The 14,721-nt window shown below is 37.0% G+C and overlaps 3 protein-coding genes across 9 annotated transcripts; 2 read left to right on the forward strand and 1 right to left on the reverse strand.

Moving 5' to 3' along the window:
* Positions 1–361: 361 nt before the first annotated feature.
* Positions 362–8,213, reverse strand: Dus3 (Dihydrouridine synthase 3). 5 transcript variants are annotated; one of them, XM_022802875.2, is made up of 11 exons: positions 8,073–8,213; positions 6,529–6,792; positions 5,639–5,757; positions 4,966–5,229; positions 3,758–3,959; positions 3,241–3,424; positions 2,972–3,088; positions 1,990–2,172; positions 1,544–1,722; positions 939–1,127; positions 362–591 (listed from the first exon to the last, which is right to left on the reverse strand). In XM_022802875.2, exons 2-11 carry the CDS (start codon positions 6,678–6,680, stop codon positions 390–392), a joined length of 1,791 nt encoding a protein of 596 aa, XP_022658610.1. In that variant the 5' UTR covers positions 6,681–6,792; positions 8,073–8,213; the 3' UTR covers positions 362–389. The 5 variants fall into 5 exon arrangements, with proteins under 5 accessions (XP_022658610.1, XP_086844837.1, XP_022658608.1 ...); XM_086988711.1 differs by having other exon boundaries at positions 6,529–6,680; positions 8,073–8,211; XM_022802873.2 differs by lacking the exon at positions 8,073–8,213 and adding an exon at positions 7,400–7,539.
* LOC111249260 (ATP-dependent DNA helicase 2 subunit 1-like) lies at positions 6,852–13,952 on the forward strand. Of its 3 annotated transcripts, none has more exons than XM_086988713.1 (9): positions 6,852–7,067; positions 9,822–10,073; positions 10,290–10,425; positions 10,622–10,816; positions 11,216–11,445; positions 11,854–12,071; positions 12,482–12,606; positions 12,735–12,860; positions 13,135–13,952. In XM_086988713.1, exons 2-9 carry the CDS (start codon positions 9,865–9,867, stop codon positions 13,675–13,677), a joined length of 1,782 nt encoding a protein of 593 aa, XP_086844839.1. In that variant the 5' UTR covers positions 6,852–7,067; positions 9,822–9,864; the 3' UTR covers positions 13,678–13,952. The 3 variants fall into 3 exon arrangements, with proteins under 3 accessions (XP_086844839.1, XP_086844838.1, XP_022658613.1); XM_086988712.1 differs by having other exon boundaries at positions 6,853–7,067; positions 9,801–10,073; XM_022802878.2 differs by lacking the exon at positions 6,852–7,067 and having other exon boundaries at positions 9,936–10,073; positions 10,295–10,425.
* LOC111249262 (protein FAM98A) lies at positions 7,214–8,779 on the forward strand. Its single transcript, XM_022802882.2, has one exon. The coding sequence runs from the start codon at positions 7,363–7,365 to the stop codon at positions 8,731–8,733; it is 1,371 nt and encodes a 456-aa protein (XP_022658617.1). The 5' UTR covers positions 7,214–7,362; the 3' UTR covers positions 8,734–8,779.
* Positions 13,953–14,721: the final 769 nt, after the last annotated feature.

The raw sequence follows: 14,721 nt of genomic DNA on the forward strand, positions 1-14,721 counted from the left end.
GACACGGAGGCAGAACTTTTATACATTTACGCATTTCCTTAATAAGCATGTTTAATATATAGAATAAGAATGAAACAACCCGCGATTAAGCATGCCCTTCTTTGAGGAGTGGCAGTACAACATAGTAGGCTTCTAGGGTTTTTGAAGCACTTGTCGAATACATGAATATTTTAGTCTGCTATCTACTCCTCAATTTCCAAACTCTTCCGTAATTTCTAGTTTTCTGAACTTTATTTATTTATATTTACTATGCTATACATTTTTTACAAAATCTTTAGCAAGCTAACTACCTAAGAAATTAAAATTGCCTCTATATTCCATTGTAATTGAATACATTCGTTCCTCTCAACACAACAACACGTTATTATTAGGAAAAAAAAAATATTTATTTAATCATACGCATTTGCCTTATGTTTGGGCAAAAAGTTGAAATCATCTCTAACAGGTCCAAGGAGCATCTCGGATATTCGAACCCAGTCCGCGCAGGACGCCGAGGCCATTAGCGTTTCGAGTTCATTACGTCCCCTATACGATGGAGGTCGATCGTTGATTTTTTGCGGAAGTACTTCTAATAGACCCACAGGAATGTATCTAAAATATAATTTACACACTTTTGTATACCTGGAGACTCAATCAGTTGAGGCAGCCGCTGTCATTTAGGACAATGGTAGTAAGAAATATGAAGACTAGTTTTAACTACTGTTTATAAAGAATATGAAGCAAATTAGTCAATTAATTCTTTGTTAGCTCCAAATTTCATGGCGTCCAAAATATGTGCTTTGATCGCACCTGGCCACCCTACTATAGATTTTTGCTTTGGAATATCATGGTAGTGAATTTAAATGTGATCAGCAACCCGCTCTTTTAAGAGCTACACGTACTCACACCTAAAAAAAGTAGTGTTTCTTGCTACTGTAACGGCTTATTTATGTAATTACCTGTAGAGAAAGGAAAGCCACTCAAGAAGAAATCTGCGGGTCCTTTCAACCCCTTCTGTGTCAGAGCCCCAGTGATCTAATCCGTAATTGGTGTATTTTTTGAGTAGCTCGAAGCGCTCGGATGAGGAGATATCCCAGTGTCGTTGTTCTTTTATCTCAGTAAATAGCCAAGGCTTTATAAGCGCGCCCCTAAAACCAACATTAAGGACTAGAACATTAAAAGTAAAGAAAGATATCACGTACTGCCTATGCTGCGATGCAGATATTGAAACTAACTTTTGCGTAAAAAAATGTTTGTATATAACAAAAACAATATAATAAAATAAAATATAAACTTAATATGCATTTTGATTAATAATTAAATTACCTAGCATGCATTAATGTCAGTATTAATATAAAACAATGGTACATCACGTTCTGAGTGGTGTATATTTAAGCTCACTGTCTAGTGGATTATAAGAGATTTTTACATTATTAAATATTTAGAGGATCTCTAGAACTAAAGGATCACGGTGAAACAACCTAAAAATTAAAAAAAAAAAATATGCAAAAGAGCGCCACAATCACAAAGTTGAAACTACATTTAAAAAAAAAACTGGAATTACCTGGCGAGCAGTATTCCATCAACTTTATAAGTACAGCTGTTCCTCTCGTAATCTTCGTAACTGAGAACGTCCCCACTACCGAAAAGCGGTATTTGTGGATGGGCCTGACGAACACACTCGCCAATGTAGGTCCAATTAGCTGACTTTGTATAGCGCTGTTCACGCGATCTCCCATGAACCTATTAACAAATAGATTTTTTTTCTATAAATCATGATTTAGATAAAGACTGAGCACCAGGAATGAAAGTGCCGAAGAACTGTCGTGTATGAATTCACAATTAGTAACGATTGGTAAGATAAAATGTAAAGTTTCATTGTATAAATCACACATACATAGGTGCCTTGTACATTATGAACGAGTACGAGGCCTGCCTTGATGGACCTTCTATCATAAATCTGAGCTATTAATAATAATAAAATGCCAAATCACGAACGTAGGTTCGTACCGTGAACAGTGAGATACGTTTTGCCCATGGCTTTAAATCTTCAATGATTTTGTGTGCAATATTACGATCTTCTTGGACAGCCGCGCGCATTTTAAGCGTGACAGGAATATTAGATGCTTCCGTCATGGCAAATACGATTTCGTTCACTTTGTTTGTACGGTTCATGAGTCCAGATCCCGCTCCCTATTAAAGTAAATAAATTTACAGTTTTGATCTTACTAAATGATTAATTATTTACATAAGATAAGCGTTATTGTCCTAAATCACCCACCGAAGACAATCCGCGACCATATTTATCGACAAATGTCAACTCCCACATCATAAACCCTAACGGTATTGTAACAAGTCAGTGTTTAAAGAACACTATTGATAGATCCTTGGTCAGTCAATTAAAACAGGTAACTTCATACTCATGTCTTTAGACAGCTAGAGAGTTTTCATATCTATGGAAGCAGCAAGAGATACACAGATTATTATCACAAAAACGGATTTAGCTATCCACGAGACGTGCTTTAATAGTATATTTATATTTCTATTATATCATCTAACCATAGCGTTATATACGCTCAAAATTCAACAGCTACAACCATAGCTACTATGGTTGTTAAAATGATTTTATTAACTATTTAGTACATTTACAATAAGGTACTATAGGTATATAGAAATGGTACTAAAATGCCTTTGTTGCAAATCTATTGCGCAGTTAAATCTACTATTTTTTTTCAATCGTTTGTGCATCTTCTGCATCATCCTAAAATAAGGACTATCCGACTATAAAGAGACTGTTCCCTATTTCATCATTTATATATCATTATCTAAAACACATTTTAGTAATATGTATGTTAATAAGAACCTGTTACATTTAGTATATGTTTTATAAGCTTCATAGGAATCAACTGTAACTCAAACACTTACATACATATACCATATACGAAAATATAGAAATTTACTTTAGTGATCTAATTTCGATTTGAACAATCACCTTTTTATAAATGAGATCGATTGGGCAACCCATATTGATGTCAATAAAATCTACACTGCACTGCTCCTCCAGCAGCAGGGCACACCGGGCCATTACGTCGGCATGACCCCCACACAACTGTAAACGCAAACGCGAAATATTTTAATTCGGCGATAAACAACTTTAAAGATCATAACTTTCTATGTGAACTTTGTATCTAAGTCGAGAGGCATAATTTTTAAAAGAAACAGCTTATAATGAAGAGGTATTTATTATCTACTGTCATTTACCTGAACACCAAAGATGTCCTCGGAAGCATGTCTCCTAAGTAGAGCCCATTCGGACATTTGTCCTTGTAGAAGCTTTGTAGCCATTGCCATTTCACCACAAGTGATGTCTGCCCCGAGCTCTTTACATATACGACGAAACGGAAGGTTTCCCACAGTTGTCAGCGGAGCAAGATACAACTTACCTCTGAAAGTGTAAGTCATAGTAGAACATAGTGCATTCAAGTATTATTATTACCAATATCTAAGTGTAATTTTTCCAGCTTGTTCCCTAAGTATAATGACATACGTTTGTATGCTGCTCTCGCAAATGATTAAATTTTGCATTCCAGAGCCCTGTCCACATGTGATTCCGTTTCAAGAAATAGTGCTCAAACGAAGATGTAAATAATAATCGTTACCTATCAGCAAAAATTTCCGTTCTCATTCATAGTTGTGCATTTATAACCAGACCAATCATATGAAAATTTCTAAAAGCGCCGTGTTTTTATTGAAAAAAAGCAACTAGTATTTAACTCACTTAAAATCAATCTTCTTGCGTTCTTCAAGACGCAATTTTACCTTCTCGCTATCATCGGCTGTTTCGTTCTTATATTTAAGATACTCTTTACTATTAATTCTCTCTAGAGGATGTTTGGTCTTGACAAAATCGTAATGTTTTTTCCAGAGTTTTGCTTGTAGTTCTTTGGTGAGCAAGTTCGTTTCAGGCTCATCTTCACTACCTGCAAAAGACAACGTTGATATGGTAGTGGTAAAGAAATCTGTATTGTGCACTTACAATGGACCACATTTTTAATAAGGTTCGGCAAATTTCTCGGAAGAAAAATAATACTAGTCTAATATATTATCAAAATTTTTGCACATTGGGTTGTTAGTTCTACAAATTTTCTCACAGTACGAAATGATCATTAAAAAAGAGGATTCCTCCAACGTAGAACATAGTTGTGGAGAATGGCTATCTTTAAGTGTTTAAAAATAAAAACTAGAGGTTTATTTTATATATATTCAATGAAGAATTAACAGGTAATTCAGCCAGCGTAATTGGACGTATAGGGATCTTTTTTGCAGCTCAGTAAATTCCCTCTAAAAGAAAAGTTCTCTTTTAGCTTTCTTAAAAAAGCTAAAAGAAAATAATAGTTTCATTAATCATTCACCGATGTGAATGTATTGCAAAAAAAGCTTTAAAGAACTGTCATCAGATCCCATTAAGAATATGTTTATTTTTAATGCGACTGAGCCTATATAGATATCCCATGCTCATTGTTTTTGACTACATACATTTTCAAAAGCAGGCGGTTGTTAAAAATACGTTGATTTATACTTTTCAATATACCTTCATAAGGTGAAAACTTAATCGAGAGATTAACATCAGCTGCACTGCTTATGATCTGTGAAAATGTTCTGCGTAACATCTACATTCTCCGCAGTACAGTTTTACCGAAAACGATTCCAATGGTTTGCAAATAGAGCATCTAACAAGTAACCTGGTTGGCAAGTTCCCTCGGTAAGCGTTCCCAATTCCCGCAACATAGCAGCGTACATATAGACACTAAATGGTCCCCGTGATATCTTAGTGAGTAACGAATCCGGGCATAGACACATTTAGTTTCGTGCTGGGAGCCAGCCGTCTGGTGGAATGCTTAATAGCGATAGCGGATGTAAAAAAATAAACTCGAAACACAGAGATACATTTAAATAACTATTACCGGTAAAAAAGTGCTTCATCACCTGTAAACACGTTTTTGTCAGTAATGTTTCTGCCTTGTTTCAGGTGGTGCCCACTAAATCTGCACGTCATCCCATAACGACAGCGACCGTACTTTTCAAAAAGGTAACATGTGTCCCCGATGTCTGGTTCTTTAGTGGCTATATATTTATCAATATCATGGCTGTAAAGGCAATTTTCGTAGGGGCAGTTGCCACGCAGAAACTTGAAACACAGCTTTGTAGACTTGTCTGCCTTTTGATGATGCGGTCTAGCCTTATTTTGACCTAAAAAAGAATAAATTGCGTTTAGTCAAACTTAACCACTAACTTAATAACAATGAATATCAAAAGCCATTACCCCTTCTCTTGCCGAGGAGCACACTGGCAGACATAATCGATATCATTACTCTACCTTTGAAGCGCATATTGCTCATGCATACTGTAATACTGACAAATATGTCTAAACACCACTCTTTTAGCTACAATTCTCATTAGCAGTAATATCTTACAAAACCGGTGACTATCATGAATATAGAAACAGGAAATTATTTAAAATTTTATGCGACATGTTGCGGCACTGGCTCAGTAAGGTATGAGACAGTATGTGGATGCTATGTACACGGAAATGCTGGACTAAGCCCGCCAATGAAAACACAAACGAGACAGGTAATAATAGAACTAGCATTATATTTACCCTTGATCTTCTTGCATGGCGGTTGGTCAGCATTGTCATTTTGTTTTTTCAATTTAGCTTTTACGGCTTTGGACACATAACTAAGGTTCAGCTCCCGTTGCCTCTCTGGAACAATATATCTGCAAATAAAAAATGTTTTTGTTCCATTAGTTATACAATTTCAAAGCATGTCCTTCGTTTACAGTATCAAGTTCGTTAACTTTATTAATAAACTAACAAGTACAATCACTTAATCGATTTATATGTCCGGAGAATAGTATTACACAAACATATTACAATTTGTTTCAGTACAATGCATGTCATTTGGCCCGCAAAATAAACGTCAAAAGAAGCAGTGCTAACAACGTTCCTAGATGCTAGAAACGTTGCATATATCATATTAGCATGTAGTTAATGTCGCAACGAAGAATGAATGTTTTTCAATTTTTTGAGTTCCCGAAGTGCGTCTTCACATAAATGCATAAACCGTTTTACTTCAACACGGGTAGCGCTCCTAGATAATCTAACGCGCAAAATTTATTCACAGTTTGAATAAATTTACTGTTGAAGTGATCTACTTTTTGTTATTATTAAATATTATTATTACTGTGAAGTACTATTATTATTATTATTATATTTTAAACTCCGCTTACCATATTTATGGGCGCTTTTATGAGAAATAAACAGACTCCGTTATTGACCAAAACACCTTCTAATTCCGTTCATATAGTAGTATTCGGTTCATCGAATAAAGAAGTCAAAGCTTCCAGTCATGTTAATACTTTGACACCCATTTTTCAAAATTGAATCTAAAATATTTTTCATAAATGAAAGATATTTCTGAAAAGTAAGCTGAATTAATTTCGTCCATTGAATGATTTGACGTATCACCCTAGTTCACTAAAACTTACTCGGGTTTGATTAATGCGATTGCTTGACATTTATGCGGATGTTCGGTAGCAACTGTGTCTCCCACAGAAGGCATCAACGTTACCACGTCGGTTTTAGAGGTACTTGCATCTTCCGTCGGAGCTCCTGATAACATTTCCTCGTCATTACCCATCTTACAAAATTATCAATTTCATACAGACACAAGGATCCAAATTTCATTATGATCAGATGCTGGCTGGTGTCGCGCGCACGTTCATTCAGTCAGTAGACAACACGAGACAGAGCTGCAGGGCGATTTAAAAGTTAGCGCCACAAGGATGTTGATTATGTGATTGCAGCAAACGCGCACTTATTTTAGTTTGCAAAGTTCGTGTACTGTTAATCACATCACTATAGTAAAATGAGTGTAAATACGAAGCCTTATTATAAAATATTGTGATTGATTATGTATATTTGTATTGTTCATTTTCCTCCTGTGGTGGTAATAGTAACTGCAGCTGATATTCATGCTGAGTACCACAACTCTTGTCAACTACACGGCTACGTCTAACAAAACCAGGTTAGTGTCAAGTTATTAAGAAGTTCAAACCCATAAACAAAAAGCTCTGATTCACGTATAGTACAGTCAATGAACCTCAAATTTGTAGAGCAAATAAAACATGTAGATTCGTTCTTCTAGATTAATGGCGAATTGTTTTGCCTTGGACGCAGTAGTTACATTGAGTCGCCGGAACCGGTGCAGGACCTGCCAAAGCTTGTTCTACCCAGCCAACGAAAGAGAACGAATAGTTTAGTTTTCTTAAGCGGTACCTTTGTACGTTATTTTACAATAAGCAACATATCGCTGGGTCAATATGAATGAGCGACTTCTCACTGATACGTGTGACTCACTATTTCATCTAGGCTATAAGCCTAGTGATGAGGAATCGGTGAAACAAATTCTTGATCATCCGAAGCGTTTTTCATCTCTGGTATCATGGCTTTCAAAGGAACTGCACGTACTAACTCATGGTGTAGTGGATATCATCGCGTCGCTGGAAGACTCAAGCCTGGAATCGTTTGGCATCGAGGTTTCGTCCGCACTTCGCGCCCTACATTGTCCTTATAAGCGTTTAATGAGTGGAGATTTGAATGAAAGGATAAACACTGATAATAAAAAGCTTCTTCTTTTGGAGTTTCTCACGACCGAAGCACAAGCTGCCAGACTGTTTTGTCCTAACAAGCAAGAAAAACGAATGAGAATTGAAATACGCTCCTCCCCAGAGGCTAGAGACGCTAGCCAACTTCTCAAAAGCTTGGATATGACACCTCCTCCTGCTAACATTACCCTCTCCATATTTTTCAAAAAACTGGAGGAGCATATCATGGCCTTAAAACCTATAAAACAAACGGCTCTTTTAAATCAAAGCCTTACCCCGATGCAGTGGACTTTAGTTGAACAGGCTTACCATCGTCTTCTTAAAGACTTTACTGTTCGACGAATGGTACTCATCAAACGACTAGACGTCACAGTCTTATCTTTCCGTTGGTCAAGCCGTATGAAAGATAAGCAAAATGAACTTACTCAGGTGTATATGCCAATCCGACAGGAACTCTCTGTGGAACCGACTGTTCAGTTAGGGGATATTCTTGCAGCACGACATGATGTTGCGGTCGAGGAGAAGACCTCTTGCCAGAACGTACGACAAAATACACAGACTTCTATCACGAAAGTAATTATTGGTCCGGTGCCAGACAGAGGAGGACGTTCAGATGAAATGCAGCCCCCTCCGCCAGAAATGCCATCATGGTGCGCTAGGCAAGAACCTACAAGAGATCAAGCCGGTAGAGGTCGCGGTCGAGGCGGTGTTGGCAGAGGAGGCATTGGGTTTAACCAAAGTGCGTCTAATTACAACAATCAAGGTGGTGGAGGCGGAAGCAGCAGCTATTACAACCAAGGAGGGGGTGATTTCTACAACGGAAGTCAAGGAGGAAGAGCAGTTGGAAGAGGATATAATCAGAGCAGCGACAGCCAGGGTGGATATTATAACCAGGGCAACTACGGTAGTTGTGGGGGACAAAACTACAATCGAGGAAGTAGCCATCGACGGAACGAGGGAAGGGACTACGTATCTGGCAGGGTACAGAATGCTGCCTGGGATGATACTCGAGGCAAGAGTGGCAGAGGTGGAAGCCACCGGGGTGGATACAGAGGAAGTGGAGGCCATCACGGAGGACGTTACTGATAATGCTCTTAAATATGCGATAGTGAATAAACTACGCGGCTTTAAATTACGTTGTTTTTACCTAGTCAATAAAAGTGCTGTAGTAATTATATTAATACAAAGAAGGATAATGAGTAACGTTGACGATTTATATAAGTATTTTGACCTAATCTGGTTTATAATAAAGTGCCTATAAACAAAAAAGTTACAACCGGATCCAAGATAAATCTGTGTTGACATTATACAGTAGTTTTTCGTAAAATATTATTCGAATGCAAAAATTTTAAATAAACTTTATTATAACAAGGTTAGAAGGGTAATATATTCAGAAAGGGTAATATATTCAGATTACTATTTTATATATTTACAAGCATTGCCTGAACCAAAATTATAAGGCCGCTTTGTCTACAGAAGGGCACAATTCAGCGGAAAATGAACGCAATGAATTAAAGCACACAGAAAATGCATTGGTTGCAAATATATTTATCTTAATCGTAAAGAACTGGGGTGCTTGTTTGTTTATCTCAAACAATTCCATATTACCTTTAACTTGAATAATTCGCCGAGAAACATAGGTTCGCAATTTTTTGAAGACTAAAACTCAGTTCGCTTAACCTTCATTTAAAGGTTGCATCATGATCTTTTCTAGGACATTTTTGCGAATCACTGCAAAACAGGAGAGAGCAGAATCGAAGTTTACATTTAGAAACTCGTTAACTCTCAGACGTGTAACATATACGCATTGTTTTTCCTTGTATAGAAGCAGCTAGTTTTATTATTACGTATAGGCTTTAACCCCTCAATGGACAACATCGATAAGGTACTAAATAACATGTATCAAAAGGATAATTGGGTGTATGCAATATGGAACTAGAATAATCATGGCTTAAACTATCATATTCAGGCAGTAATATTAATATTTAGCCCCTGATAAACAGGAATTTACAGAAATTGGAACTTTAGTGGATATTCCAGATCAGACAGGAAGTATTGTACACGTTATCGCAGCACCAGTAACAATTCTTTGAGTGGGTATTGGCGCTGAGATATTTCAGGTGTGTTGAAATCAATCTAAATATTATATGTAGGTGTGTTGAGGTGGATTTCAGGGTTTAAATTATGGTCGTTTGCTGATACCGGCACTGTGAAGTAATGGACATGCTTAACTTCGAAGATTTGGGCGATGTACTCGATGATGAAGAGGCGGAAGAAACGAAATTTGAGAAGTTTGGTGCGTTTCATAAAACTAATGTAGTTTTTCTGCTCGATTTGACGCATAAGATGCTACTTCCAAGCAAAATGAAGAATAAACATTCCGGAAAAAAAGTATCCATGGCTTACGCGTGTCTCGTAGCTATCAGGTTGGTTTCAGTCACTACTTGTTATTGCTAATTAAGCTATTTTTTAAGCACTGTCCTTCTGTTTTATATACTAGGCAACTGCTTGTTTTGATGCAAAAAAAAAGTAGGGTATTCATTAAAGTAGATGTTTAAATTGTTTTATTAGAATCTAATTGATTACTACAGTCAGTACATTAAAAATAACTTCACCACTTTGTGTTACATTTTTGGTGGAAGGCAAGGTGTGTTAGATATGATTAAACATTCATCGCTTGGAGGCGGTGGACGAGATCGTGTGGCAATTTTGGGATTAATGCATAAGAAAAATGTTGTGTTATTGGACATGCAGTTACCATCAGCTGAGACCATGAAGGTATGGCTTATTGTGATTGCTGAGCGAATTCACCTGAATTTATCTATTAACACTTTAAGCTATAAGTAGTGTGATTATACACGCTAGACAACCTCACATGCAACCGAACTCTGTGGAGTTGATACTAGTGTCCAATGTCAAGTTCGCAGTTAGCACAAATGTTTAACGAGATTTGCCGTTAATCCTAAATTTGTAGGTAATCGACGATTTGCTGGGTTCCATTAGCAAAGTGCTGCCGGTGACACAGAGCTTTGCAATTGATCTAGGAAAAGCCTTTGATATGTCATTTACTCTTCTTAAGGATCTACCAGGAGATGCCCAAATATTTGTTTGCACTGGAAACGATGACCCTTGTGATACTAACTTGCGTAAGGGTGTATCCGAGAAAATGGTATGTGTTTTATTGTAGGATTTAAGTAAGCAGTATAAATATATATATGCGGTATAAAATAGCATAGTACGCATCTAGAAATAACATATTCCCAAAAGCTCTTTTTCTAAAATAATGTCTTGTAACGTGATGTGTATTGTAAACTCTTCCTTGCTATGGTTGTTTTGTCAAATTAGTATTGTCTTGGAGTGCCCGGTTATCTATATAATGTGTGCTTCTATAGTTTTACTTTGATTTTCTTTGATGCCATCTGAACTTTCGCAAATCATCAATGCTTTCGAGTCAGAATCACGATAAATTTTAAAGAATCGCAACGTTAATCACATTTTTTTTATAATTCGTTGTATCAGTGATTTGTTACGTTGCATATTTTTTGGTTTGTTTCTATGACGGGTCTAGGTGGTGTGCAGTAAAGCAATGGATCTGACGCAAAACCACATGATGTCAATTAAGCTTTTGGCTGTACCTCTAGAGGGCCAGGAAAAGGCTTTTGACGTTGGTAAATTTTGGCGAGAAATCGTCTCAGATCAGGGCCAGGATGATCGAGCCATAATCGAAAACCTGTACGATCTAACCCAGCATGTCTGTTCACTTACACGGCCAACGGCAATCGTTGTGCCTAATGGAAGGTGCGGATATATTACCATTACGATGTATCGTATACTTTCCCTTTTCGAATTTTCATGTCATAAAAGCCCATTGCTAAATATTTTCATAAGATTGCGTTCTTTTTTTAATTGTTCGACACAACCGAATTTAATTGGACTTTTTCAAATTAGATCAAAAACCATTAGCATATCTTAGAAAATCAAAAAGGTTTAGTTTTCAATACAATTATTAAGACAGCTTTTTTTTTCGGAATGAGGTCTTAATATTTTGTTCAAGGTAAGAAAACGACGAAAAAGGCGAAACAAGAGACGCAAATGTTATTCTGATAGTCGGATTGCAGGTACCTCGAAGAATCAACCATGACTACAAACAATTCCAACCCATTGCCTCAATTGGCATAATAAATAAGGTAAATCTACTTATTTCAGCAACATGAAATTGCGCGTCCGAGATCCAAAAAAACGTGGCGGCTACGCAGTGCAACTGCATGTTAACCTGTATGCTCTATCACGATCGCGAGATCTCAATCCAAGTAAAACGTTTCGCATCGATGTTGATAATGGCCATTTCGTACTAGAGGCACGGGTGCGTAACGGAAAAGTGCTTAAAGGAACCAGCAGTGATATGTACACAGCAATTCACGAGGGTAGGTAATGGCATCTGCTCTTTTTATAATAACCCTGCAAGGGATGTAAACACAGTTCTTTGATTAGCCAGGGAAAATATTTTAGACCCGCATAGTTGTTTATGTTTAATCAGAAACGATTTTTTTTAAAATACAAATATCCAGTTATCCTCTTCTTTCAGGAAATAAATCATTGGAATCATATATTTCTCAGTATTGCATTAAAGCCCTACCTCATTTATGAGCACAACCTGGATGAGCCTTGCTGCCTATTACTTATCTCATTTTTACCTTTCCGGATAAAACAGCATGGGAACCATAGAATAAGCTATTAATTTAATGTTTCATGTCTATTATAAACGGCTATATGTGTGTAATTATATCGTTGTGCAATAAGATACGTAACCTATACCAAGGTCTATTCTGTACAGGCGAAAGCACTGCTGAAGACGATGATGCGAACGTACCGCCTTCGACTACAGGTTGTAGGTCTTTACCGCTACAAACACTTTATCAACGCAAGAAGGTGCTAAAGTTCCGTGAACGTGATATGAAGGTAGCATAAAATAATCTTAATTTTTCGTAATGTTAACAAATAAAAAATAAATACATAATAAAACGTAAATAATAACGTTCATTTATTTATAGTAACGAATATTTGATTGGATGGAACTGTTCACTCAGGTATGGAACTCGAATGAAATAGCAGATATCACCAGACATAATTCTCCGCGATGCATTGAAATTGTGGGCTTCATCCGAAACGATAAAATTAATAGAGAGTTCCGCCGACAAAGTCCACAATATCTGGCAAGTACACAAACACAATTTTGACGATTTGAAAAGTATCAGTTGTAGTAAGCAAATTGGTAGTTTAAGTATGGATTCAACATACTACACTATTGAAATTTTCTATAAGCAAGTGACGCTGCAGTGAATGTAACCTCATCTTTAAAACAACCTACTTCCATAAATACAAACTTTTTTTCTGTTATTTTCCTTTCAATTCGTTATGTAATCAGGCATTAAGTAGCTTGATTTCATAATAGCTGAATAATCTTGACATATCTTTTCCATGTTACAGACACTGGCAAAAAATTCAGAGGAAGAAGATGAAGCAAGCTATTGGTGCTCCTTGTGGCACTCTTGCCGACGTCTTAATATAACTTGTGTAGCGATTCTTTATCTTCGCGAGTTAAACGCGCCGAAGCAGGTGCTGCTTACTCCCCACTCACAAGTTCGGGATCCGCAAGGTGTGCTCCGACTTCCCAACGGTTTCTATGTCCACCATTTGCCATACAGGGACCGGGTGTACGTTGAAGTTAGGCCCAAGCAGTCAACTGAAGAAATGCGAATCAGACAGAAAGCTATGGGCTCCTTGCAGCGTTCCCTCGAAGCTATTTCTATGCCATTCTTCTATCCAGTGCGAGACAAAAATGCGGAAAACGAATGGCGTGTCCTTGAAGCTCTTGCTTTAGATCAGGCGCCCCCTAGGGTAGGCCCTACCGTAATGGAATATCCACCAGAAATTAAGGGTGATATCGAGCATCTGCGAGCTATTTGTGCCACCAATAAGGACGCGGAAAGCAAGGTTGAACCCATTAAACCAAAACGGCAAAAAAAGTGAGAAAAAGCACAAAATGCGGCAGCGAGGCAGGCAGGTGACGTCATGACGTCTTGTAGTAACACTGAATTTTACGTGCTCGATTACGATCGCTGATAGCGTACTGTAATGGATTCCTAATAGTGGGTGTCATTTTATTATATTGATCGTATATACACAAATAAAAAAAAATATATATATATACACATATATTTTAACACACTTTCTCATAGCAAACGATATACTGTAAATTTCAGACAACTAGAGAAAATACAGCTTATGTCATTAGTCCACGTAAATACTTGTTTTATTTTACATCAGGGGTGATTTTATACCGAATATCATCATTTAGTCGATTTGCCTCGTGTACTCTGTAAGTATTCCGCAGCTCTGGACAAAGGAAAAACATTAATAATGAGTTTATCGGTGATTTGATTGCATCCCCCAATGCGAAAACTGAGCATGTCTAAATTTGATTTTATTAATACAAATGGCAACGATAAAATTCGAAATTACAACGTCTGAAACTAGTGTGTGAACATGCGTTATCTGGATAATGCGGTCGTTTTTGTGGGATGTATTAGTAAATAAGCAATAAATAAAGAGCACAAGTGCATGCAACAAATAGGTCAATTTAACATCAAATCGATCAACAGTAATAATGTTTTGATCAAACAAATTGTTGAACATAGTTTGTGGAGTTACAGAGGGCCTTGTTGAATTGTCGTTTGCTGAAAAATATGACAAATACGGCTCCACTTCGAGATATAGTTTGTGCTTGTTTTTCTACAAAATTAAATAAGAAAACTTTTTTAGCGAGAAGAACGATAAAACTTGCGTATACATGTACACACTGCTCGTTTAACGTGCATACAGCGGAACAAGAAAGATAGTAGTACTATTATTGCTAAATAAGCGTAGTAGGGACTTGCAGCGCTGATACTATCACATTTTAAAGAAACGAAAGTAACCCAAATGTGCTCAAGCAGTATACAACAAACCCATTTTCACTTTTCATCGTCCTCACCAGAATTTACTTTTTTGTATTTGTATCTATATGTTTATAAT

Source organism: Varroa destructor, unplaced genomic scaffold, assembly GCF_002443255.2.
Source record: "Varroa destructor unplaced genomic scaffold, Vdes_3.0 BEIS01000004.1, whole genome shotgun sequence".
NCBI lineage: Eukaryota > Metazoa > Arthropoda > Arachnida > Mesostigmata > Varroidae > Varroa > Varroa destructor.

Bases quoted from the DNA above. Each gene is read 5' to 3' on its own strand.
- Dus3 (XM_086988710.1), bottom strand. From the start codon at position 7,169: ATGTTTTATTTGCTCTACAAATTTGAG. The intron at 5,230-5,638 runs GTAAATATAATG...ATTCTTTTTTAG, and splicing joins GCCATGCAAGAAGATCAAGG to GTCAAAATAAGGCTAGACCG. The intron at 1,128-1,543 runs GTAATTCCAGTT...TGTTGGTTTTAG, and splicing joins GATGGAATACTGCTCGCCAG to GGGCGCGCTTATAAAGCCTT.
- LOC111249262 (XM_022802882.2), top strand. From the start codon at position 7,363: ATGAATGAGCGACTTCTCACTGATACGTGTGACTCACTATTTCATCTA.
- LOC111249260 (XM_086988713.1), top strand. From the start codon at position 9,865: ATGGACATGCTTAACTTCGAAGATTTGGGCGATGTACTCGATGATGAA. The intron at 12,607-12,734 runs GTAGCATAAAAT...CTGTTCACTCAG, and splicing joins TCCGTGAACGTGATATGAAG to GTATGGAACTCGAATGAAAT. The intron at 12,861-13,134 runs GCAAGTACACAA...TCCATGTTACAG, and splicing joins GACAAAGTCCACAATATCTG to ACACTGGCAAAAAATTCAGA.